Below are 24,875 nucleotides of genomic sequence, written 5' to 3' on the forward strand. Positions count from 1 at the left end.
GTAAAAGGGATTGAGAGAAACGAGTTGACAAGAAAAATCTGTTTTTCTTTCGGTGTCATATTTCAACAAACACTAAGAATTTAGCTTCAAGGAGATATGGTAATGCAGAGATTAGTGCAAAATTAGACAGAGGGGAGAAGTGGCATGAAACAAGCAACCCTGCTTGAGATGGCACCAGTGGACAAGCAGCTGCAAGGGACTGGGATTCCAGCAGAAGGTGCAGGGTGGACATTTTGGGGGTTTTCACTTCACCTTACACCTATCAGATGGTATTAACAACCACGAACTGGCTTTTTTGAGACAAGCCAGGAGCCGGCATGGCTATGAGCACATAAGAGTGGGAGACTTCCCATTAAAAACTGTTTTTGTATGTGGTATACTAGTAAAACACAAAGTAGGCTTCTTTAAGCTCTGTAATATGTGTACTGTACAGAAGGTCCAGTGTCTTTATGTATGGAGTTCATTCTACTTGAAGGTGCACTGAGGGTGGGGATTCCCCGAGCAAATGACAATGCACAGGATCCAGCATACATTTAGAAGGAGCTGCTGTTTTTGCATAATTAATAGATACAGAGTTCCAGTTTGTAGTTTAATAGCAAGGACTGACAGCTTTTGTTCATACACAGAGCATGCCACGACATCACTCATCTGTTTCTTTTTTGTCAAATGACCTTTTCCAACTCAAAGGGGAAAGTCATAAATCATGCTGGACAGGAGTTTTTTTTCCCTAAAATATCAATATGTTTCTAGTTTTGCCATCTTATCCTCTTAGTTATGGCTCCTGGATATTTTCCAACATTGCCTCATTGTCTGTAAATTACAGCTGCTGCAAAACAATGTTAGAAAGGAGCTTAGTCATGTTAAGGGATTTAAAAAGGTCAAAAAGCAAACAAAGCAGTGAAGATGGATGAACCTGTAAAGATTACAGGATATGTACCGACACTGAATACAGTAAATTACTTGTTGGACAGGATGCTTTGGGAAAAACGTGAGCAAGCAATCGAGGGATCTTTGAAGTTTAAACTTGGATTATTTTTAAGTGAATTACCCCCAAGTAAAGTCTCTTAATATAATACAATTGATCGAAACTGGCGGATTTATAGAGCGTACTTATGACATCACATGCTGCCAAAAGACACTTCCAGGAACACGTTGAGTTCTGGAACTGGAGTTGGGGTGGTGGGAAGGCTAGAAGCAGAAAGCGGCAAAGCGGGCCTTTTTCCCCCCCCATTTACAGGAGGTTTACAAGTTAATCCATTTGACTAAACCGGTTTTCAAGAGAAAGCTTTTCTGTTTCTTTGCAGATGTTTAGGGTTCAAGGAAGTTTCGAGTTGCAGTAACTGACTAAAGGAATACCAGCTTCTTGGATGATGAAAGGTCACGGCTTTATGCGGGGCATCTTATTAAGCAAGTACCTACGAACAGCCAAGTACCCCCATAACCTCTTGAGTACCTCGAGATTATATTTACATTCATCTTGGCTGGTGGTTTAAACGGACATTTAAAGCCAGGCACCATACCTCACAAATTAGACTCGCTTTAAATTTAATACACGGTCCAGAATGGACCAGTTAAAATAAATATAAGTTGGTAGTAGTTTTCCTTCCTCTGCCCGGAAGCTATTCCCACCTGCAGGTTAATCATGAAGGAATGTACAGATTGTGTATAGCGGCTTAGAAGAGGTAGGTCTTGGAGGGGCCCTGCTTCCACATAACAAAAGTGAGTACGCATTTTATATAGTAAGTGTGACTGGTAGAACATCTGTAATAATCATTCTGGTGGATACTGAAATGGCAGATCCCACACCTTGTTAACCTCCCCAGGTACTAGAAAGTGTAAAGAAACTCTTGCTCCTGGACACCACCAGGTGGCATCATCGGCTCGATCATAACTCCTTAACGACTCAAGACATCATGACATGGAGACACAAAGGTGCCACCCTTGAGCACTGATGTACATTTATTTATTATTTGTTATTTATTAGTTGTTTCCATGCCCTCAGATGCAGGGCATAGCAGATAGACAACCAGCAGTGAGCAAACCAATTTTCCCACAAATCCATTTCACAGAAAAAGCACTACTAAAAGTAAAAGTTGGCACTTCTAATACAGATTTCTCACCTTTTGGATTAATATCTAAGCATTGCCACCGCCAAGGCAGTGGTTTTGACGAGTGGACTTCTACACTAGGAAGTCCTTAAGTACAGAGCGGCATAATGGCCATCATAGTGGGATGGTCAGTTGATGCATTAGTGTTTGGTGAAACTACGAACAGATGCTCGCATTGCCACCTAGCAAATGTGCAAAAAAGGAACACCCCAAGCTTTGGTCATGGCCTTCACACTGGTGCAATGAGCCCCAAGACCTTAGGAGCATGCTTTTTGGCCAAGGAGAACACAGGTTGCAATAAAGTACAATCTACAGAGATTAGGTCAGTTTGGACTGCCTTTCCTTTCTTCACACCAGCGAACCTATCAAACAGCTGATAAGCCACAATGTACTTCTCAGTTCTATTAGTGTGGAGGTGAGGGCACATTGTGGTTCCAGCTGGTGTAGCCTTGTCTCCTCAGAAGAAGAATGGGACAAGAGCGCGTGATGGGCTGCCTCACATCAAATAGCACAACCACTTTCAGAGGAGTCCCAACTACTAGCTTATCAGGGAAGAAGGTTATATTTAGCTGCTGAAATAAAGCAGCACTTCACGGACACTATGTGCAGAAGTGATTAAAATGAGAAAAACAGTTTAAGGCCAAGAGTCTTATAAAACAACCAAGAAGAGGCTCAAATGAAGGCCATATTGAAAATGTTAAGACCAAATTGAGGTCCGATTGCTAAGTAATGAGGGGAGCAAGGGGAAATACAAGAAAGCCCGTAAAAAAAAAAAAAGCTATCATAATTGGGGGTTTGAATAGTGAGGGCTGATTAGGCAAAGGAAAAAAAGGCCAGCAGGCATGTTAGTGAACTTTGACACTGTCCAAGCAAAGCCTTGTCTAGCCAAAGAAAATAAGAGAAAAGGGACATCAATCTCACCTGTAGAGGGTCACCTGTGTTACATCACACTAGGAGATAACTTTGGATCAATAGCCTGAATAAACTGACTTGGCAGAAGGATGCAGGCTGCTACAGCCACTACTTCTGACAGGAGATCAAAACCAATCAGTTGGTTCTGCTTAATTTCCATGCACGATTGTGGGGTTTTGGATGTAACACCTTGGCTGCTGCTGTGGCAATATATCTTCCCGAAGAGAAAGGTGAAGTGGAGGGCCAGCACTCAGAGTTCATAAATTCAGATTACCGGACTCCAAGTCCAATCTGGGGTCACAAGATTCAATTGTAACCAATGGGAGAAGAAACTCCCTACCCCCTTCAGGTTCAGAAGCTACTCATGGTGTACAGAATGACACCAACTAAGTTCTTTTGCGCTGATATTGAAGGATCTCACTGATTGAATGGCCATCAGTGAAATCCAGTGAAGTGCCAGCCATTGGCGAAAGACAGAGGTCCCAAGAGCTCACTTCACCCTGCATTTTACTGCCCCATGAAGCTTGTGTTGTCTTCCAAAACCAGGACTGACTTACCATTGAAGGAAGGCAGAAAAATCTTTAAGGCAAGGCATTTAGCATGTACCACCGGATATATCAGATTATTTACCTAGCCATGCTGCTCCTTCTCGTCCAGGTGATTCCCAAATCCAAAGACTAGGCACATGTTACCACTGTGAGCTTGGGAGGGGGCAAGGAGAATTGCCTCCTGTGCATCAACTTGGGAGCAGTCATCCACCATAAAAGTCCGGAGCAGTCTTGTCTGACAGGGTCTTTCAGAGTGCTGAGCCCACTGCAGCCACTGAGTTCATTAAGTGACCGTATGTGCCAAAACAATCAAGGTATCAGCAGGATGTACAACGCCAAAACTACAAAATGCCTTAGAACCATCAGCCTATCAGTAAGCCTCACCTGGAACACTGGGATCATAGTCTGGATGCCTAGGATACGTTGAGAGGTCAGGAAGGCCTTGAAGGTAATTGTGCTCAGAATGGCCCTTATATTGGGAATCTTCCTAACAGACTGAAGATCAAATTTGGACTCGCTGATGGAAAATCTCATGTTTGACACTGTCGCCTGAAGATGGTCCTAGACAAAACGAGCCAGTCATTGAGGATGTGTGCATCCCTGACCTGTTCAGAACGACCACAACCATTGACACAACCTTCGCAAAGACCAGAGGGCAAAATATAAGGCAGAAAAGCAGGGCTTTTAATTGGAAGTGGCCTAACAATCCTCCCCTGCCACTATCACCACAAACAAAGAGACTTCCTGTAAGACAGTTGGCCCAAGGGCAAAAGAACTTGGGCTAGTGTCAATTTCCTTATCCTCATTTTTGAGGGAGGAGTTTAACAATTTGAGTTCTAGAATTGGTCCCCAGCAACCCTCCTTCTTTAGTAACAGGACATACCTAGATTAAAACACAATCCAAATCATCTGCCTCTTCATCATCTGGAACATTCTGAAGGCCTTGTATAGAGTCCAAATCCTATACAAAAATGCCCTCCATCCTCCTGCAATACTGTTGCCAAGGCACAAGGAGCAGCGGAGAGACTTTAGCAAACAAAGGATTTGCTTAAGTTAGTTTGACACTTATTCCTTCATTACATATAGAAAGGCATACGTGGCTAATATATTTCTTTCTACATCTTATGGTATTGTGAGTGGTTTATGGAGTTTTATCCTGATTTTGCTAAACAGTAGAGCCCCGTACGGGAGTGGGTGCTAACCATGAAAAATTCTATTCTGTCTGAGCAAATTGAAGATGGTCCTCAAGTAAGAATGGGGCCTGGCAATAAGGAATTTTCTCAACTGGCAATTTCAGAAACCACAGATGAGGCCTGGAAGTGGATCTGAATAAAGAACAGCAACTATAGGTCTACAATTTATTTGGTGAAAGAAAATCCAGGAGCTGGGCTGCATTTTAGAACACTTGGTGCCATGGAGGGTGTGTAGATATTTATCAGGACATAATTCCCTGCAGTTAGGAATTTCCCTTTAAAATGAGGGAAAATGTGTCAATTCTGGTGCTTTCTGCCCCAAAATCTTCCAGTCTCTGTAAACTTCAAATATCACATAATATCAGTCATTGCATAAATAGAGGGTTTGCCAATGGATCATAAGTACCAAACCACTTGCAATCAGGGACACCGATTAGAAGAAAACATTTGAAATTAGGGCACTGCTGAGTACCTTAATGAAGTCTGTGATTTGTTTTGTGCTGAAGGATTGCCCTAGGATGACAGACTTCTATACATTAGTGAATAATCCTTCTAATAAAAGTTATATCAACTTGTACAATGGCAAGAATTAAGCCTTACACATTACTACTTCTAGCTGAGCCTCGCTGATGTGGATTAAGTGGACCTTTGAGTCCATGATGTATGACCTCTTACATTGTACTATTTTGGAGGTGAAGAGAGATTATTTTATTATGCAAGTTATAAATTGATTATGAAATGCACTAGAAGAATTTATTCTAACACTATTTAACTTGGAGTTGAGGATTGCAATCTTTACATACTGGAATGGGTTTCATAATCACGTTGGGGGTGATGCAGAGCTAATCATTATTAATTACTCCATCAAGGGATGGTCTATTCCTCCTCTTCCACTTGTGTTTTTGTTTTCTTAGGACACCCTTCCATCCTGGGAGCGGTGAATAATTTATGATCAATTGTTGTAATGACTGATAAATTTTGTGTACCTGCATTTTAGGTATTTTATATGATTAATATCACTGCAATGATTTTTATGAGAAATAGGTTTTATTTTTAAACTTTCCATGAACTAAATGAAAGAAATACTCAACACCATAATTCTCAGTGACAGTAAATGTTTTCAGTTTCTGATAAATTTTGAAAATTGCACCATCTCATTTCAGCAGCCATCACTAACCGCATGTTGGGACATCCTCTTCTGCTGATGAGGTTTGGTCATCAGTGGATGGTTTCTTCTTTCCTAATCCAATGATTTTAGTAATTTTCTTTCCCGTTACTTTTGTAACTGTTCCCTTTGGCTCCATCTTTGAACTTTTTTTCCTCTTCACTAGAAATATAAAAAATAACTGCAAGGTTATCTAAATGTAAAAACAATGAAAAGTAAGTGTCTATTTGAGAAAAGCAAATAAAGGAATTTAATCTCAGAGCATTCAACCATTAAATAAAATCAATTGTATAACATTTTAAAACTCTTTCGTGTTGCTGTTGATAATGCTGTTGAACTTTCTCAAAGATCATCTCTTTATTTTGTATAAAAGTGGAAGTGTTGTTTCAAGAGCCAAAACACAAGACTATGGGGGCAGCTTCAAAAATATGGAGGGTCCAGGAAATTCACAGCTTTGTATTGATAACTGTACAAATTACCCTCCCCACCACTCACAGAACCCATACAGAACAAGCTGTTTGTTGCTCCTAAATGAAAGAGTGTGTATGAAAACAAAGAACAGTTTACTGGTCCATAAAGTATTGGTCAAAAATGGACAGAATAAAAAATAATGGTACAGTAATTGCACAGTGATTCGTCACAGACTTGCCAGGTGAAAGGGGAGAAGCCGTTGGGTCTTTCTCCTGCATAACAGGTAGATTTGGATTGTTGTTGTCTTAATAAAGGTGTTAATATGTGTATGGGTGTCATACTGAACTTTACAGGTTCTCCACGGTTCTGCAGGGGTTTACAAGTTCAGGAGGGGATTAAAAGGTCCAGTAAGTTTTTGGTATGGTAAATGAAGACAAGTAGAACTTAGTTTCACAATAGTTAGATTTAAGGCACTGCAGTAACATTAACTGATGAAAGTTGGCCACTTTGGCTTGAAAGTGAGTGTGGGCAAGGAAACAAATTAGAAACATATTTGGCTGCCAAGAGTGAAACGCATATCTGCAACCCTGGGAGAAACTTTGGGTTCAACTCTTCTCAGATCCATCAGGATGAAAACCTTTTTCCAGTAATTTACAAATTGCCGCAGAAACCCTGACAACAATATACGCCTTGAAATGTTGAGATCCATGCCAGATTTTTAGAATAACCAAGTCAATGATTTCCAGTCATTTATGGTGTGAATCGTTTTGCGTGGACATCCAGAAAATTTGGCATGGATCCAGCCGAGTTACATTACTGAGAACTCTCCTCAAAGCATGATTTCACATATCAATCACTGAAAAAACAAAGGTTACAGGGATGTTATAGTTCGGCTCACATTTTAAATGTTCAAAGCCATAGAAATTCAATAGTTATCTCCAGTAAGTATAACTCGTGCCCTAAGGTAATTATAACTTGCGCCCCCGCCAGGCACAGTTTTTCATTAAAAATGTTACTGCAAATATTACAGTGATATTATCAATGATGTTAGGAAAGATGCTATGAGTGCCCTGATTTGTGAGGTAATTAGCAGTGCATGGCGAGGGTGTGTGTTATAGTTACCTTAGGGCACGAGTTATACTTACTTTAGATAACTATAACTGTTGAATTTCTATGGGTCTGTACGTTTAAAATGTGAGCCTAACTAAAACGTCCCTGTAACCTTTGGTATTTACATGGAATTTTTATGTTTTTTTAAACACATTGGGGGTTATTACAACTTTGGAGGAGGTGTTAATCCGTCCCAAATGTGACGGATATACCACCAGCCGTATTACGAGTTCCATAGGATATAATGAACTCGTAATACGGCTGGTGGTATATCCGTCACTTTACCGTCACTTTTGGGACGGATTAACACCTCCTCCAAAGTTGTAATAACCCACATAGTATTTTTCATTACTATACATTAATCCAACCACTTCCTCGCACAGACTTTGGCCGTGCATGGCCAAATCTGTGGATGAGAATGGCTGTGAGTGTGTATGTCTGGGTGTGAGAGTGCATACATTAGTGTTTTAGTGGGTGCGTGTGTGTGTGTGTGCTGGTATGTGAGTGGGAGCATGAGTGTGTCTGTGAGTGGGTGCGTGAGGGTATGACTGGGGCTGTGAGTGGGTGAACGGGGGTCTGTGAGTGTGTGCATTAGTGTCAGAGGATGTGTGAGTGCGAGAAAGATTGAAAGAGAAAGAGTGAGAGGGAGAGAGATAGAAAGGTTTTTAGGCTTTGATGGATGATATCTTTAAAATGAGATACTTCTGCACAAATTGCAAAGAAAAATGTATTTGTCAATTAAAAAGAGTAAGAGCACCTTTCAATACGAGCCTTAAACATTTTCACCTAAAAAAAAATAAATAAATAAAGGAGGGAAATGACCGGAGATACACTTGGACTCACACCCTCAACGTTCAGTGTGAAGGTCTGTGACCGTCACACTTGAGCTATTCATTTCTTTTAGTCCTTTATGGGCTATCTGGGACCCCTGGGAGGAGCCTCACGGCCTCCCCCACGGTCCCGGACGATTTCTTTTTTTTACTTTTTATTTTATTTTATGCCATTTACGGGCTAGGTAGAGCCTCAAGGACTTCCCCTCCGAACCATTGCTCCAGCAAGCAGACAGCTGCTTTAAAAAGCAGCTTTGTGGCTGCAGGAGCAAAGCTTTCATCTCTGTTCCATGCATGCATCTCTGCGTGCAGGGAACAGGTCCCGCTGTCAAAAAGCAAAATGTTTGCTGTGACTTGGCTGCAGCTGTCAAAGCTTCAGCCAAGTCACAGCAAACCGCTATGTCCCGGGAGTTGGCACCCTGGAACATAGCAGGAGCTGGCCCTGGGGGTTGTCTGTCCCCAGAGCCATCAATGGCTCCTTTAGGGGGATCGTGCAGCCCCCTTTAACAAGTATAGCCCTGGGAAGGTGGCGGTCCCCAGGGCTGCAGGGTGTCCAAAGCGGACCATCTTTTTCATTTTTTTCAGGCTGCCCTCAGGAGGTGGTGGTCCCCAGGGCATGGGGTGGGGGGCACACAATGACTAGCAAATTGTTTTGGAAAGTTTCATAAAGATTCGTCAAGCGGTGCCAAAGATATAGGCAAGCAAAAATAAAAAATAAAAAAACGCTTTTTATATAGAAACTAGGTCCTAGCTATAACTACTTAGTGGCGACTGCCACTCTGTTATTCACTCAGGTTGTACAGCAGGATACATTTGATTTCATGCTGGCTATGACTACCTCGATCCATTGCACAACTATTTGGGGGATGCCATATACACTACAATTAGGTCAATGGATTTGGAGAGTCTAACAGCCTTTTTGGGTATTTGGTAGTGGAAGATTTGTATTCCATTATAATTACTTCCACTGATCCTAACAAACAGTGAATATATACATAAAGTTCTGGCTCAAACTACTGAAATTCACCAGTTATAGTTAGCAGGGCACCCAATATGCATATCACCTGCTATGGTGCAAATGTTGGTCTCTTGATCACTCATTTGTTCTGTACATTTGCCAAATTTGTGTTGGAGCATGGTGGGAGGCAGAAGTTCTCACATCTGTTGGATAAGTTGTTAAATATAACTGGAAAATTCTAGTGGTTTGACGAATCAGATGTAATTAACTATGTTTTAATGGCTTTCTGGAGTACAATTTTTCTGGGCATGAGTGCTAAATGATCCAACCAAGGTACAGTCAGAAGGTTGTCCTCGGATGAACAGAGAGTAAAGGATGGTCAGAAACATTGCAGGTGCTCAAGTAGGAAGAGGCCCATTTCCAAAAAGAGGCTTTGAGACAGAAGCATAGCATCTTAAAAGTGACACTTTTGCCAATGTAGCGAATAAGATGCTAAGAAGCAGATCAACTGAAAGATGAATAAAGTTAGCCACACTACCATGCTTTGAATGCACTGGAACTAGTAGATTATACACTGTGGAAGATTCAGATTGCATTACAGTAATCAGATTTGTAAGAAAGAAGAACTAGCAAATGGGTCCGCGACAGACAAATTGAAGACTAGGAGACCTTCCTTAAAGTATGAAGCAAGAAGAAAGAAGAGGCTAATATGGAGATTAGAGGATAAAAAGAATGGCATTGGCCAAAGAGATACCCAAGTTGTGAGCTTGGGAGAAGAGGGCCACTACTACTATGCCATGGTGGAAGAATTGCTCAGCAAAACGATCTCAGTTTTACTAAGGTTGAGATGAAAAAGTCCCTTGCATTGTAACAGATGTGTATCTTTGCACAGCTGCATGTGGATCTGGAACCCTGGTTACAAAAGTGGTCATGCAACATGCATGGATCATGCATGTGCGCCATGACCTAGGCCTACCTTGAAGGACGGTGGTCTACTACAGACTAGGAGGGGTTCCAAAAGAGATTCGGATTCCCTCAAGACGGGTTGGACTACTGCCCTCACCCTGAGTTGAGGAATAGGAGTGTGGGGGTGGATGCATACCAGTTTAGTTAAGTGTAAAACAGCCTGGCAGTATCTGTGTCACAGGAGTGGAGTCTACAGGCCCACTCATGTGTAGTCCTGTACCTATATTCGCAACTGGCTTGACCTACAAGAGGAAAATGAAGCGTTGTACAGCATGCATGTTCACGTGTGCTAAAGAATGCATAAGTATATATGTGCCTGTAGGAGGCTATAACATGGAGGCCCTTTGGTTGCATTTTGGGAAGCTCAGGCCTGAAAACTTCTAAGACGGAGGTGTGGATGGCAGACCCAGACAGGAGCTATGGATTACTGACATTCCTGGGGATTTTTTTTATTTTTTTAGCAGGGCTTTACATTGAAAATGAATCAGAGCACCCCTTGTATGTATCAAAGGCATATTACGATTCAGGAAGGGTGCTAAGCAGGGAGGCCATTGCATACTGCTTATGGCAGATTATGGGACTGATAACGTACACACTACTGGAAAACAGAATTATAAAAGATAGGAGGCTCAGTCCTTTGAACTTTTGAGAGGTATACGTCACTGGAGGCTGACACCCAGATGTAACGCTTTGCTGCATCCATGAACTGGGTTGTGGGTGTGTCAGCTCTGGTGCCACCCCTGCTGAGGCAGGCAGGACCCTGGGCAAAGAACAGAACCAAAGGATAGGGTCCTGACAAGAGCCCAGAATACACATTTCAGTGGGGCAGGTACTAAATCACATTTGTGCCTTGAGAGCCTGTATAAAAGTGGAACCTGAGAACCCACTTGTTGTTCAGAGCTGGGACTATGGATCGATGTCAGCTAGTCTCCCGGCTGTGCAGGGGGACACTGCCCATGACACAAAGAATACTTGCCCTGACCCTGGAGCACAAGCCTGCCTGCCAAGACCAATGTGCCCTTTGAGGAAAACAGCCTGGAGGGAGAACGGCCAAGCGCAGATCCAGAGACGAGGATCCTGGTGAGTGAACTGCAAGGCCAGTTGGCCATTGGGAGCAGACTACACTACTGAGCCTGACGCCGGGCTGCAGTACTTCCATCCCAGCGCTGAAATCACTGGAACAAGTGCCAGTGCACAGAAGGGGAAGTTACAGTGTTGCTACTGCATGGGTAAGACATCGGGCAGGGGGTCTCATTAAGACTTCGGGACAAGTGTGCAAAGGACAGATGTGGGAACTGTGTAAGAAACTTGTGAGTATTCACAGCAAACCTCATGAACAGAAGGGTAGAGCAGACGGGGTTGTAGCTGTGGGAGAGATGCCTCATACATGACCTAGAGACTTCAGAACGGGAAGTGTAAAGGACTCTGGTGAACTCGCCCAAAGCACTAGACGTGGCTTTGCAAGAGAATTGTTGATTATTTCATGAGCGATTTATCGATTCGAACTGTTGTGTGCAATAAATACTTGCTTTTCCATGAGACTCAGCATTGGACTGGACCCATTTTATGGGGGGGAGGAGGGAGGTGGTCGCTGGAAGAACGTTGAGTTGTGCATTTACACCTGCACTGTCTTTCTACCTCCTCCTTAAAAGACTTAACCCAAGCTACAAGTAACAGTCAATTACTTACAGGTTAGTACTTGGCCCATTTGCACAGAGTTCATAGTACGCTGGGCCCAAAGACAGCAGGAGTAAAGACGCCTCAACAGCCGCGGAGGGGTCAGTAGCCCCTGCTTAACCAGTGGTCCTCCGAAAGGGGATCTGACAGTTGGTGCTAAGAGTCTGAGTGCGAATTGTCATCCATTCATGGATTTGTGGGAGAAAATTAACTGAGTGTCAGTGGCATTTAAAAACTACTAAAGTTCTAATTAAGAGCCCGGGGGGGGGGGGGGGGGGGTATAAATTGAACAGAGTTGGGCTCGAAGCAGATCTTTTGGTAGGCCATAAGAAACTGGGCAAAGAAGGTGGCAACACCACTGCTTGATTGCATCCATGAAAGAATGTTGAGAGGCAGCCTAATGCACCACCTCTCACCCTCGCCTCCCAAAGTTGTCTAATCAGATGAGGTCGGAGAAGGTGCTGAATGGTGCAGCAGGGTCGAGGAGGATTATCACACAAAACTCACATTTAAGAGTGTGTGAAGATAATCAAGGACAGCAAGCAGGATGATGTGCTGTATCAAGCATACTGCTTTTTTGTAGAAAAGAAAAAAGTTGATCATTAATTTTCTACAAAGAACTCTGAGGTTCATGTTTCTTTTCCTACATGACAGTTTATATGACTTACTAGCTTGATTAAGGGATGATAAAGACAGAACTCCTAATAGTAGGCATCATTAGCTTTCTTATTGGTTGTTTCATTTTCAGAGGATTCTGGAAAACATTTTTAGAATTCCACTTAGTTACTGTCTGCTATTTGGCATGAAAACAATATACTCACTTGCATATCAGTAAAAGGTGGAAATTCTTTTACAAATAGACAGGAAAAAATACTATTTTTTATCATATAGGTATAATTACAATCAACATAGAAGGGTATTCAAAGATGAATCTTCTTTTCATGTTGCCTGGTCTTACACTTAGTCAATAAAACAGCACTTTATTTACACAACATTATTTAAATTGCATTTATATAACGGATACTACCCCTGACCAGTTATTGAAGCACTTTATGGCAAATAGCACGCTTCCCGGGAGCCAAAGTTAGTGGTCAGCTTATTAGTTATTAAGGTTAGCTTTGTACACTAATGGAACCATTCCATGCATTAGTTTCTTTGTGGTAATTAGTGACTTGGGTGGGGTTATTACAGAAGCTATGAGAGGAGCAAAGCTTGTTGGAATCAATAGATATTGTTATGGTTTCCAAAACGAGGTTAAGACAGACATGCATGAGCTTTAGAGTAGAAGGGAAACGGGTACATTTTAAAAACACAAATGATCATGGAAGTATGTTACATCGAAGGTCAATTTTTCATCCAGAATTTCAAGGAATATAGCAGTTTTTTGCACTCAATCTCTGAATGTAAACTTGTTGAAAGAAAGTTTTAAATTCTGCTCTGCTCTAAAGAAGAAGTGTAACTTTTACATTCTTTCTAGAGGCACTTAACTGACAGCACAGCTAATTCCCACACTGAAAATCAATCAATCAATCAATCAAATATTTGTAGAGCACAGCTTGTCACCCGGGAGAGTATGCAGGCGCTTAAAGTAAGTCTCATTCGAAGAGCCAGGTCTTGAGCCTTTTCCTGTATTCAGTCAGCAAAGGGGAGATACGGAGGGGGAGGGTACTCTGGGCATTATCAGCAAGGTGGGAAAAGCAGCATACTCCGGCTCGGCAGTGGCATGTGTGAGGGATTTGTGAGAGGGCCAGGTGTGCAGAGCAGAGGTTCCTGTGGGGGTGGTGAAAGTGTAGGCGGGCCCTTAGTCATGGAGGGATTTGTAGGCATAGGTAAGGAGCTTGAAGTAGCATCTCTTCTGGACTGGGAGCCAGTGGAGATGTGGGTTCTCTTGGGCAGGTCGAGAATCAGTCTGGCGGTTGTGTTCTGTATTGATTAAGTCTTTGCATGAGTTCGGTGGTGGCGCCTGCAAAGTGTGTGTTGCCGTTGTGAAAACGGCTAGTAATGAGGACATGCGTTACTGTCTTTCTTGTGTTGATGGTGAGCCACTTGAAAACGTTTTGGAGCATGCAAAGCGTGTGGAAGCAGCCAGAGGCGACTGCTTTGACCTGACATGCCATGGACAGTTTGCTGTCTAGGATGATGCCAAGGTTGCAGGCCTGGTCTTTTGGCGAGGGGTGGGGCCGAGCACAGACAGCCAACAGGAATCGTTCTACAGGATGGTGTGTTTGCCAGAGATGAGAACTTCCATCTTGTCTCTGTTAAGGTTTAAGCAGTTGTCCTTCATCCATGCTGAGATGTTCTTCATGCAGTTGTAGAAATTTGTATTGGTTGAGGTGGGGTCGGCAGAGAGTGATAGGATGAGCTGAGTGTCGTCGGCGCAGGAGATGATATTGATGTTGTGTGATCTGACTATGTCAGCGAGTGGTGTCATGTAGATGTTGAAGAGTGTGGGGCTATGAGTCGAGCCGTGGGGAACACCGCAGATGTTATGCTTGGATTGGGATGTTGGGGGGGGGGGGGGGGGAAGAAGCAGACATTCAGGGTGTGCCATGCCATCCATCTGAGCGTGTCGTCAGTTATTCCAGGTGGTAGTTAAGTGTGTGGTGGGAAACCGTCTCGAAGGCGGCAGATAGGTCGAGCAGGATAAGGTCGTCGGATTCCCCTCTGTCGAGTACGGCACAGATGTAGTCTGTTGCTGCACTGCGGTTGGTTCTGAAACCGGATTGGGAAGAGTCTGGTAGGTTGTTTCTCTCCAGGTGTTCGGTAAGTTGGAGGTTGAGGACCTTCTCCAGGACTTTGGCGGGGAAAGGGAGCAAAGAGATAGGTAGGTAGTTCGTTGGGGTCTTTTGAAGGTTTCTTGGGGAGGAATCTGATCTCTGCATGTTTCCAGGTATCAGGAAAGGTGGCCGTGGTTAGCGAAGCATTGATGATGGTGGTGAGTTGGTGGCTGATCTTGTCTTTTCCGAGGATGAAGAGTCGGTGGGTGCTCTGGAGTGGATGGAACTCATAAGGGTGGATGTGTCCGCTTCACTGAGTTTTTCGAGACGTTGAGCATGTGGTCGGTTGTGGTGGGTGATTGGAGGCTAGGGATGTTGGAGTGTTGGGGATCAAAGTTCTTGTAGATGGTTGCTATTTTGTTGTAAAAATGGTCGGTGAGGGCATCGCAGAGCTTCTGCAGCGATTGAGTTTTCGAAGCCTGCAGGGCAGGTGAACTCTGACAATGGTGAAGAGTTCCTTGGTTCAGCTGGCGCTGGTATCGAGTTGGATGGCCATGCTGATCTGTCGGTGGTAGTCATTGGGGGCTGATTTGAAAGTGCCTCTGCCGATTTCATTCCTGCTGGTGCGCCATCTTCTCTAAAGTTGTTTGCATCTGCGTTTTATCTTGCTGAGTTCTGGGGTGTACCAGCAGGCTTGCTTGGCTGGTCTGTATGGTTTGGCTTGTTTGGTGGGAGCAACTAGGTCAGCAGCACTGGTGATCCAGTCCTTGAAGTTTTGACCTGTGTGGTCCAGGTTGATGGAGTAATTGGGCTGAGTGGCGCTGAGAGCGTCAAAGTCTATTGTTGCTGAGAGACCTTGGTCCAGCTGCAGAAGTATGTGCTGTGGAGGTTGGGAATGGAGCGGGCATGTCTGGTGATGGTGAATTGTATGATGGAGTGGTCCGACCAGGTGAGATCAGAGGTGTTGGTGTACCTAATTCTGTTGCTAAAAGTGAAAATGGGGTCCAGCGTGTGTATGAGTATGTGCGTGGGGTAGGTGACTAGCTGCTTGAGGCCGATGTTCTCCAGTCTTTCCAAGAGGTCGGTGGAGTTGGTGGGGTAGTCCAGGTGGAAGTTGAGGTCTCCCTGGAAGACGTAGATGAATTCAGCGATGGCGTTGCTGATTTCGGTCCGTAGTCCTGGTGGTCTGTAGGCAATGGTGCCTTTGATGGTGGTGTTATGGCCAATTTGGAGCTGAAAGTTAAGTGATCCATGATTGGCGTGACCTGGTCATCGGAGATGGTGATCAATGCCTTCTGTATGACAGTGATGCCCCCTCCGTGTTTGCTGGTGCGGTCACAGTGTTTTATTTCGTATCTGGTGGGTGTTGCTGTGGCGATATCTGGTGGGTGTTGCTGTGGCGATGTCCGGTGTGGAAGCTGGAGTGGCCCAGGTTTCAGTAATGAAGGTTACGTTAGGGTGAAGGTGGAGATGGTGTCCCAGATTTTGGTGGCGTGCTTGCAGAGGGATCTGACGATGAGTAGGATGCAACTGCGTTGGTCCGGTGTGGTCTTGGTCGGTGCGGACATAGAAGTTTGAGGTGCGGGGGTACTCAGACCTGGCATGGAGGTTAAGCGGCAGTGGCAACAGTTGAAAGGACCTGCTGTGGAGCGGGGTGATACCAGGCAGCAGTTGTTGTTGCGACCGGGGTCTAGGGAGCGAAGAGCAGCAGCTAGGTACCTGCGGAGTCCGGAGGTCCAAGGTTCCTCACCCTGGGCACGGTCTGGGATTGCCATGCTACAGCCTCCATTAAATAGGTCCTGGGAGGGGGATAGGGGTGCTGGGGAGGCGGGGGTGCAGGAAAAAAGCAGGAGAGCAGGAAATCAGTGAGAGGGCAAGCCAGCTGTCAAGGATGCTGGGGGCAGGAGACCTTGGCTCTGGCCTAGGGATCAAAAGCAGAGCCTGGGCAGAGAGAGCCTGGCGCTGACTGCTGCTGGGCGAGGCAGGCCTGTGGTCACTGGAAGCAGTCAGGGAGAGCTCGGACTGGACAGAAAAGGAGTCAGAGTGCTTGCTGATACCCCTTTACAAGTGACTGTCAAGCAGTGCAACATTTAAGCACATACTGTTACCCATAATAACAATCTGAGACCACCAAGCCCAACTCTGTATGCAATGCAAGCAATACTTTAAAAAAAGAGACAATGTTTTTATACCTACTACAGCAGTATATTCAATATCAAAGAATTGCTAGTTTTTACAGAACATCTGCATCATACACAATCTACCCATGTAGTAGAAAACATGTTAGGTAAGAACCCATAAACTTAAAATATAACTAGGCAATTGGTAAACACATTACAGCAATCATTAGCAAATTAAGTGCATGTTTCTGACCCATTCTAATGGTTCAGGAAGTGAGTCCACCTAAAGAGCACTGGGCCCCATAGGAAATGACACCATGTCCTGCAGAATGGCTGTGTCTGAGTTTACTCTGACCCTCCAGCAACCACCTTGCCTCGAAGTGGATATTATGTAAAATACTGCAGATTTGTTCGCAAACAATGAAGTACGGCTCAACGCGCAGATCAGATTTTGTAACGAAGTTTAGCATGGAGCTCTACCAAGGCAATGTTGTCCCATTAACAAAACTTATATTATGTGACACTAAGCAACGTTATACAAATTTAAAATAAACTTCTAGCTGCTTATTCACATCTCAGGTTTTAGCTGAATAAGAACATGTTCCAACCTTTGATATACCTTCTTTCAGCATTTAGGCTACATTGCACATGTAATTTGTATCCAATTATTCCCAACCATCTCAGTTTAAAAAGGCAATCAACTTGGTGCAAATTTTAAATTAATTTATTTTGTGAGATATACGCGGGGACACTGGAATTATGCAATTGTGCGGCAACGGCGATTTTCGCTTAGTTATGGAATTGCTGTATTTGCCACATAATCCATCATCTGCTACATAATCTGCAAATTTTTACCAAAAAAAAAGATTTTGTTTCTAGCTCAAATGGTTCAAAAGTTACTAAAAGAAATAGCAACATGTGTTGCTGCGCAGCAGAACTCCCTTCACAACAGTTGACTGTCACTTTTCTCTTGCTGATTACTATATTTGGGTGTTAAACCTGTACTAATGAGGCGCAATCTAAGCTCCTACAGTTTTACCAACCGTAAAAATCAGGAAAAAATGAAGTGATGCTATCACAAAATATGCTGCATTACGCTGCATAATTTGCCTTATCTTGACACATAATATAATCAAACCTGCCGCAAAGTTTGGCGCTACACTGCCGCATAATTCCAGTGGCCCTGGCTACACCGTACACTTACCCTGCTCTTTTCCATTAAGGAAAACATTTCCATTCTCGACAGCACCCTCTCCATCCGAACTTGGCCGCTCAGATGACAATTTCTAGATGGAAAATAAAGACTATCACATAGAGTCATGCATGCAAAAACAAGTAGCTTAAGTTATTCTAAAATTTCACATAAAAGCAAATCGTCCAAACTTTTCCTGGTTTTCTTATGAGAGTCACATGTGCCAATTTCTTCACTTATCAATGTTAAGAAATGCTCTAAAAACATGGAAGATTTCTCTACATTATCATGAAGGAACTGGAAAATAAAACTTTAAGAAAATGGTCTCTCACATGATTGCCTTTAACCAAAGGTACGTGCATAGGTAATTGAGCAGGCAAAACATACTATTAGGAAAGCCACGGCAAAAGAATTCTAGGCAAAACACCATAAAAATACATTCAAACAAATAATTACTTTGCACTTAGGTATGATTCTATTTACATCTCATGAAAGATGAAAATCTCAAATATACTGCGAAACAAAGTTTATTAACACAACTAGGTAACTTTTTCCAGAGTGTATCCGTAGTTCTGTGTGAGCCATTCCCAACACAAAAACAGAATAGGCTTTTGCATCGATTTAAAAAAAGGTTTTCTTCTCATTTGACCAATTTTTGCTATAAGGGGCCTCCACTTTTACAAGCAGTAGCAAAGCCAATAGGTCTCAGGTATACAAGATCTAATGGCCTTGTCAATGCTTTTATAGCCACGTTGTTAGCTGAAAGTAATGAGAACAAAAAGTGCTAAGACGTGGACAGCACTGACCACGTCATAGTGCTTTAATGTTTTCTCTTTTCATCAGAAATAAATAAATAAATAGAAGCACTATGATGCATCTAGGGTTGACCACATCATAGCACTTTTTGTTTTCTCTGCTTTCAGCCATTCTAAAAGTAAAGAAAATAAAAGTGTTCTTTTGTGGGGAGGATTGGGGTCAGCGGCGGAGAAGGGGGAAGCAATAAAGGGAATTCAAGAGTGGGAACAAGCAAGGACAAGGAGGGGGTGGGCTATGATTAAAGGCACAAGGGGAGTGGGGGAGGCAAACAATGATGAGGGCAATCAGCAACGGGAGATGTCGAGGGGATGGGGGTTGGAAGACAGGCAAGCAACGGGGGGGGGGGGGGGGGGGGAACAGATCAGGCAATGATGGGAAGGAGGTTGTGAGAGGGATGGACAAGGAACCATGGAAGGGGTAGGAGGAGCAGGTAGAGACGGCCTGCAAAAATATGTTTTCTGATGGAGCTCATCAAAAGAAAATAAAAGAGTAACTCTGCGAGCATGCTGCCACCAGTGGAAGGATGGCCAAAGACAAGAATCTGTACTTGGTACATGCTTCATGGAACACAATAGACAGAGGAAGAAAACGGGAAGTAGGAGGCACAGACCAATGAGAAACAAGAAAATGTGAGTGATGTTGAAGCTAACCAATGATAAGTAAAAGACGGGGTCTATGCCGTTTTTAAGGAGTTTTTTTTTTTGTTGTTCTTAATTTATAAGAGGCTTTGGAGCAACAGTGCATTCCCGGTCTCAGACGAGACCTCAAAATGAGGGATCTACTCGCAAAGTTAGAATTCTACTCACAATTGTTTTACTTCAAGCTTTTGACCATATTTCGTTTGAAATCCACAACAAATTCAAAGGTTACTGGTGGAAACCTGTACAAGTTGATTACTTCTAGGAATTCATTCAGTGTTCTAAACTTATACCTGAGAATTGTCCTCGGGGTGGACAATCATCAACAGTAAGTTTGGAAACCTATTCCACAAACTCCTCCGATACATTATTGTGCACCTTTTGCTTTCCCTTGCTGGGGGGACCCACACATTCACATGCAGTACATTTGCCACTGTTTTTAAAGAGGTACTAGCCACACAAAAGGTTTGCAACTTCCGGAAGACATTTATGTTTGTAGAGTTATTCCATGAATTTTGCATGACCACTGCACAAACCATCCCATTTCCTGCTTTTTAACCCAAACCCACTGTGGAAATTGGCTGTACTGATTTTCTTCAGGGGGAGGTTTATCAGTGTCATTCACTGACTCACTAGTTGACTTTCTAAACAATTAAACAAAAGAAAGTAAATTATGAGGTAGTAAACGTGCATTGTGTGTATCTCAACCAGGATTCAGACAGTGGGTAAGTAGTGGGGGAAAATGTGCACTAACACATTTTGTTTTACACAGTCCAGCTTTTGAGTAAAGATTTTGAAAGACTTGGGCAAAATTGTGGTTTGCATTTACAACAAGGTAATGTTAGAGCCAGTTTATTGTATAGTAACCCCTGCTAGAGGTACCTACCTATAGTGGCCTTCACGTAATAATGGCCCAGACAACTGTGAAAATGTATTTTCCAAATAATATTATTTCGTGCTATATGTCATGTTGAAATGGATTGCCCAAGTTCTCCGATGTAAGGACTTCAGTGAATTTCCCTGGACTTGTGGGTCTTTTCTCCTTTTGTACATTTTCCTCTAATAGCAGCTCTTTCCCTGGCATGGTCTAGATGATATTCAACTTGGGTCTCCCACCCACAGTCTAATGGTTAGCAGCTATTACTATTGATGGCCACCTCTTCTAGAATCACAGAGTAAAAACGTCTTAAGAAAGAACTTTACAAATAAAGCTGTGAGCTAATGACTTTAGAGTGCTTGACAAATATCCCCAATGTAAAATGAAAACCAGTGGATCATTAATTTTCTCCTATGATTTGCAATTCCTTTTCTAATATTATGTCAAAACATATACAAGTGGATTTTCTAGTTTTGATAAACCCATCAGTTTACTAATGCCATTAACCCTCTGCGTGCTGATGAAAGAACGGTTCCATCATCAGCTGCAGTGGGCATGTGCTGAGAACCGAACTGTTCCGTCCTCGCACCCGCCCATGGGGGACACTCTGCCACTCCCCCCATGGGCCGCCCATTTAACTAACCCCCCCACCCAAAATGGGGATGGCAGCGGAACACCCCTCATGAGGATCTGGGGATGTCAGACCTCACCCAGCGTACCATCATCAGAGCAGGCCGAGGACGTGCTGGAAGCAATTTGTTTCCAGTGCGTCGGGACAAAGGAACTCCTGAAGATGAGTCCTTCTCCCGGAGGGGGAGCAGGGAGCGGGTTTGTTTTAAAAAAACAGACACCAGGGAAAAGCAAAGAGTGTTTCCTTTTCCCCCTTTACCGGTCTGGAGCAGGAAACCCAGCCACTAGATCACTAGGGATTTTATTTTTTGTGTTTGGTGGGGGACCACTTAGACTGCGGCATCTGCCAGTTTTCCTCGGTGAGCTGTGATGGAATAAGAAAATGAGGCGCATGGATTCATAATCACGGTGTCCTACTGTACAAGATGAAGGGGAAAAAAAAACCTTTCTTGTAAGCTTTACTTTCCCTCCCCATCACCCTATAGCTATCAATCTATCCTCCATCCCCACTCTGACTCATCCCAAACCCATTCTACTATTATGATCTCCAAAATAACCCTGCCTAAATTCTTCCCTCCTCTACTGCTCCTGGTTTACCCTGAACCTCAGTTTATTGCTATGATCTCCCAAACAACCCTTCTAAATTCTACCTCACTTATCTCATCTTTGACTCATCCAAAACCCCTTCTATACTATAATCTTCCTTACCCCTTTCTACAGACTCTTCCCTCCTCCATCTCTCCTTTACTCATCCCAAGCCTCATCCTATTACTATAAGCTCCCAATTAACACTTCTGGATTCTCCCCTCCTCTATTCTAATAAAACCTATTAACAAACCCACATATTCTCTGTTCAAAGCAACTCATGCTAATACTGTACTCATATTTCCTTATACTAATCCACCCCTAATCCTGTTGTGTTCTGGAGTAGCATGCTACTCGCCGAAAAGCGAGTCATCGCCTTGTCAGGGGTAGTAAGCACTATATAAATACCATTAAAATTACCCAGGGGACTTGCGCCCTGACAAATAAGGCAGACTACTTGGCCAAAATACTTTCCGACCATTCCCCATTAAGAATAACGCTGAACTGGGGCAGGAGACGTTCGCAGATCCCCACCTGGCGGATGCAGGGGTAGGCCCTACAGGACCAAGCGTTTAGAGAGGGATTAAACGGAGCGGTGAAACAATACTGGGAAATAAACCAGGAATCAACCACTTCCAGAGCATTGGAATGGGAGGCACACAAGGTCGTAATAAGAGGGTACTGCATCTCAACTAGCTGGGGAGTTAGGCGCACGTTGCACTCAGAAATAAATAAATTAGAGAAGGAAATGGGAGACTTGGAAAAAGCGGTGGCAAATAAAGCGGTTCCCTACTCAACACTGAAAGAGGCACGTACAAAATATAACGAAGCAGACGACCGCCTCCGAAAACATGATCATAAATATCGCTTAATGCGACTACATGCAGAGGGAGACAGGTCTGGTAGGATGCTAGCGTGGCTTCTCCGAGATAATCGGCAACACTCTCCGATTGGGTCCATAAAAGGGCACGCAGGTAAAAGGCTCACTACGCAGGACAAAATCAATGGGGCTTTCAGGGAGTACTACACTAAGTTATACACCAAACGAACCACGTGTACTCTCCAGCAACTGAGGTCCTTTCTGGAGGACTCTCCAATGACACAAATATCGTTAGCAGACAGGCAGCAACTAGATGCCCCACTCACAATGGAGGAAATAGATAGAGCAGTGTTGCAGATGCCCAGGAATAAAGCCCCAGGCACAGACGGACTCCCAATAGAATACTACTCCACATGCTCGTTGCACCTGAAAACACACTGGAAGAAGGTGTTTGAAGAGGCATGGGTCAGCAAAACCCTACCACCTGCACTGAGAGAGGCTATGGTGGTGGTTCTCCCTAAGGAGGGACGAGACCCCACCGATGTTAAATCCTACAGACCACTATCACTATTGAACCTAGAATGTAAAATTTTAGGCAAGATCCTCGCTAACAGGCTCGCCCGCTAATGCACACTGATACATGAAGACCAAACGGCTTCATCCCAAAGCACAACACCTTCTTAAATATCCGCAGACTCCTGGGAGTACTGGGGGATACCCCCCCCGGAGGCTCATGATGAGGTGGTACTATCGCTAGACATCGAGAAGGCATTTGACACTCTGGAGTGGGACTTCCTGTTTGCCACAATGCAATGCATGGGAATAGGGCCGAATTTTATACAGTGGTTGCAGACACTGTACACCAAACCATACGCCAGGGTGAAAACAGGCGGGGTCATATCAGATAGCTTCCCAATCACAAGGGGCACAAGACAGGGTTGTCCACTGTCCCCCCTGCTGTTTGCCATGGCAATGGAGCCGCTGGCCATTCGCATACGGGCTGCGCAGAGGAGTTGGGGAGTAGTCAGGAGCGGTCTGTATCACGGCATATCGCTGTATGCAGACGATGCGTTAATATCTGTGCGAAAAGGTCCTGAGACGATCCCTTTGGTAATGTCTCTGCTAACTAAATACGGGGACTTATCGGGGTTGGTGGTAAACTGGGACAAATCATGTATATTTCCGTTAACCAGATGGTTCCCGGCAAGACAAGAGATTGCCACGGCTGTCTGTCTGAAATGGTGCTTCGACACATTCAAATACTTGGGGGTACATATATACCACAAAAAAGAAGACCTCAGAGACGGGAACCTAGGGAGGGCACTGACCTCCATGAAGGGGTCACTAAGTTTCTGGACTAAACTCCCGCTGTCACCCCTGGGCAGGGTGGCGGTGGCAAATATGTTGCTGCTGCCTAGGTTATTATACTACTTCGCGGCTTTGCCTATCTGGGTCCCCAGGAGTTTTTTCAAAGGCTTGAACACAGTATTACTGCAACTAATATGGGGAGGCGGCAGGACAAGGGTTGCACTTGCCACCCTGCAATGCCCGCTTGAAGCGGGCGGACTGGGAGCCCCTAACTTCGAACTGTATTATGCAGCTGCACAATTACAATGGATATTGAACTGGTTGCACAGGCCAACACAGGCGGAGTCCAAATGGCTTCTAGCGCGGCTGGAAGGGGCACCGCTGATCACATGGTTAATGAACAAGACACCAAAGGGGACCCCCGGCAATCCGCTTACAGAGGTAGCGCAACTATGCTGGCAAAGATGCATACAAAAAGACCATAAAACACTCCCATACTCACCACTCCTAGCACTAGAATCGATCCCAGGCTGCGTGGATACGGTGGGCTCACATACACTCAAGATCTGGACAGAGGCCGGGATAATGACGGTTGGGGATTGCTTTGAAGACGGGAAACTGATGACATTTGAAGCTATCCAGGCCTTAACGGCAGTGAACTCTGAACAATTTCTGTCTTATTATGCAATTACCCACCTAATCCAAAAGACGTGGGACACGGGGGACGCAGAACCCGAGTGCTCTCCTGCACTTCACCACATGTTGCATTTCGATAACCAAACAAAAATAGTATTGAATCTGTACAAAACTCTGAACAAGCCCTCCGAGCTCAACCAAGAGAGGCCAAGGGACAGGTGGAACGCAGTCCTCACCGATCAGATCCCACAAGGGGAGTGGTTGAAAGCCCTTTATCACATAAGGGGGGTGTCCAGAAACTCCAGGTTTCGCTACAAACAATTCAACTATGCGCATCAAACATACCTATCCCCAGCCAAGATATGCCACATGTTCCCTGGGTTGACATCGAACTGCTCGCGGTGTGGCGCCTCAGGAGCGCATTTCTACCACATGGTATGGGAATGCGCCCACATACACAGGGAATGGAGGGGCTTGACAGAAGAGGTAGCGGAAATAACAGGCCTGACACTCGCACCAGACCCCAAATCTTGCCTGCTAGGGCTGAGAGCCAGAGAAAAGAAACACCAACACTTGCATAAGTTTGCAGACCTAGTATTCGTGCTATACAAAAGGCTGATAGCAATGAACTGGAAGGCCCCCAGGGCCCCTGACCTGA

The 24,875-nt window shown here is 44.2% G+C and overlaps 1 protein-coding gene across 2 annotated transcripts in view; it reads right to left on the reverse strand.

Annotated features, from left to right (window-relative positions):
• Positions 1 to 24,875, reverse strand: part of AFAP1 (actin filament associated protein 1) — a 482,665-nt gene that overhangs the window by 137,359 nt on the left and 320,431 nt on the right. For both annotated transcript variants that reach the window (XM_069203306.1, XM_069203299.1), the window contains exons 8-9: positions 17,920 to 18,001; positions 5,939 to 6,088 (exon numbers count right to left, since the gene is read on the reverse strand). In XM_069203306.1, coding sequence (XP_069059407.1) covers positions 5,939 to 6,088; positions 17,920 to 18,001 — 232 coding nt within the window. The remainder of the gene's footprint in view (positions 1 to 5,938; positions 6,089 to 17,919; positions 18,002 to 24,875) is intronic.

This window comes from Pleurodeles waltl, chromosome 1_2 (assembly GCF_031143425.1).
Source record: "Pleurodeles waltl isolate 20211129_DDA chromosome 1_2, aPleWal1.hap1.20221129, whole genome shotgun sequence".
NCBI classification, from domain to species: domain Eukaryota; kingdom Metazoa; phylum Chordata; class Amphibia; order Caudata; family Salamandridae; genus Pleurodeles; species Pleurodeles waltl.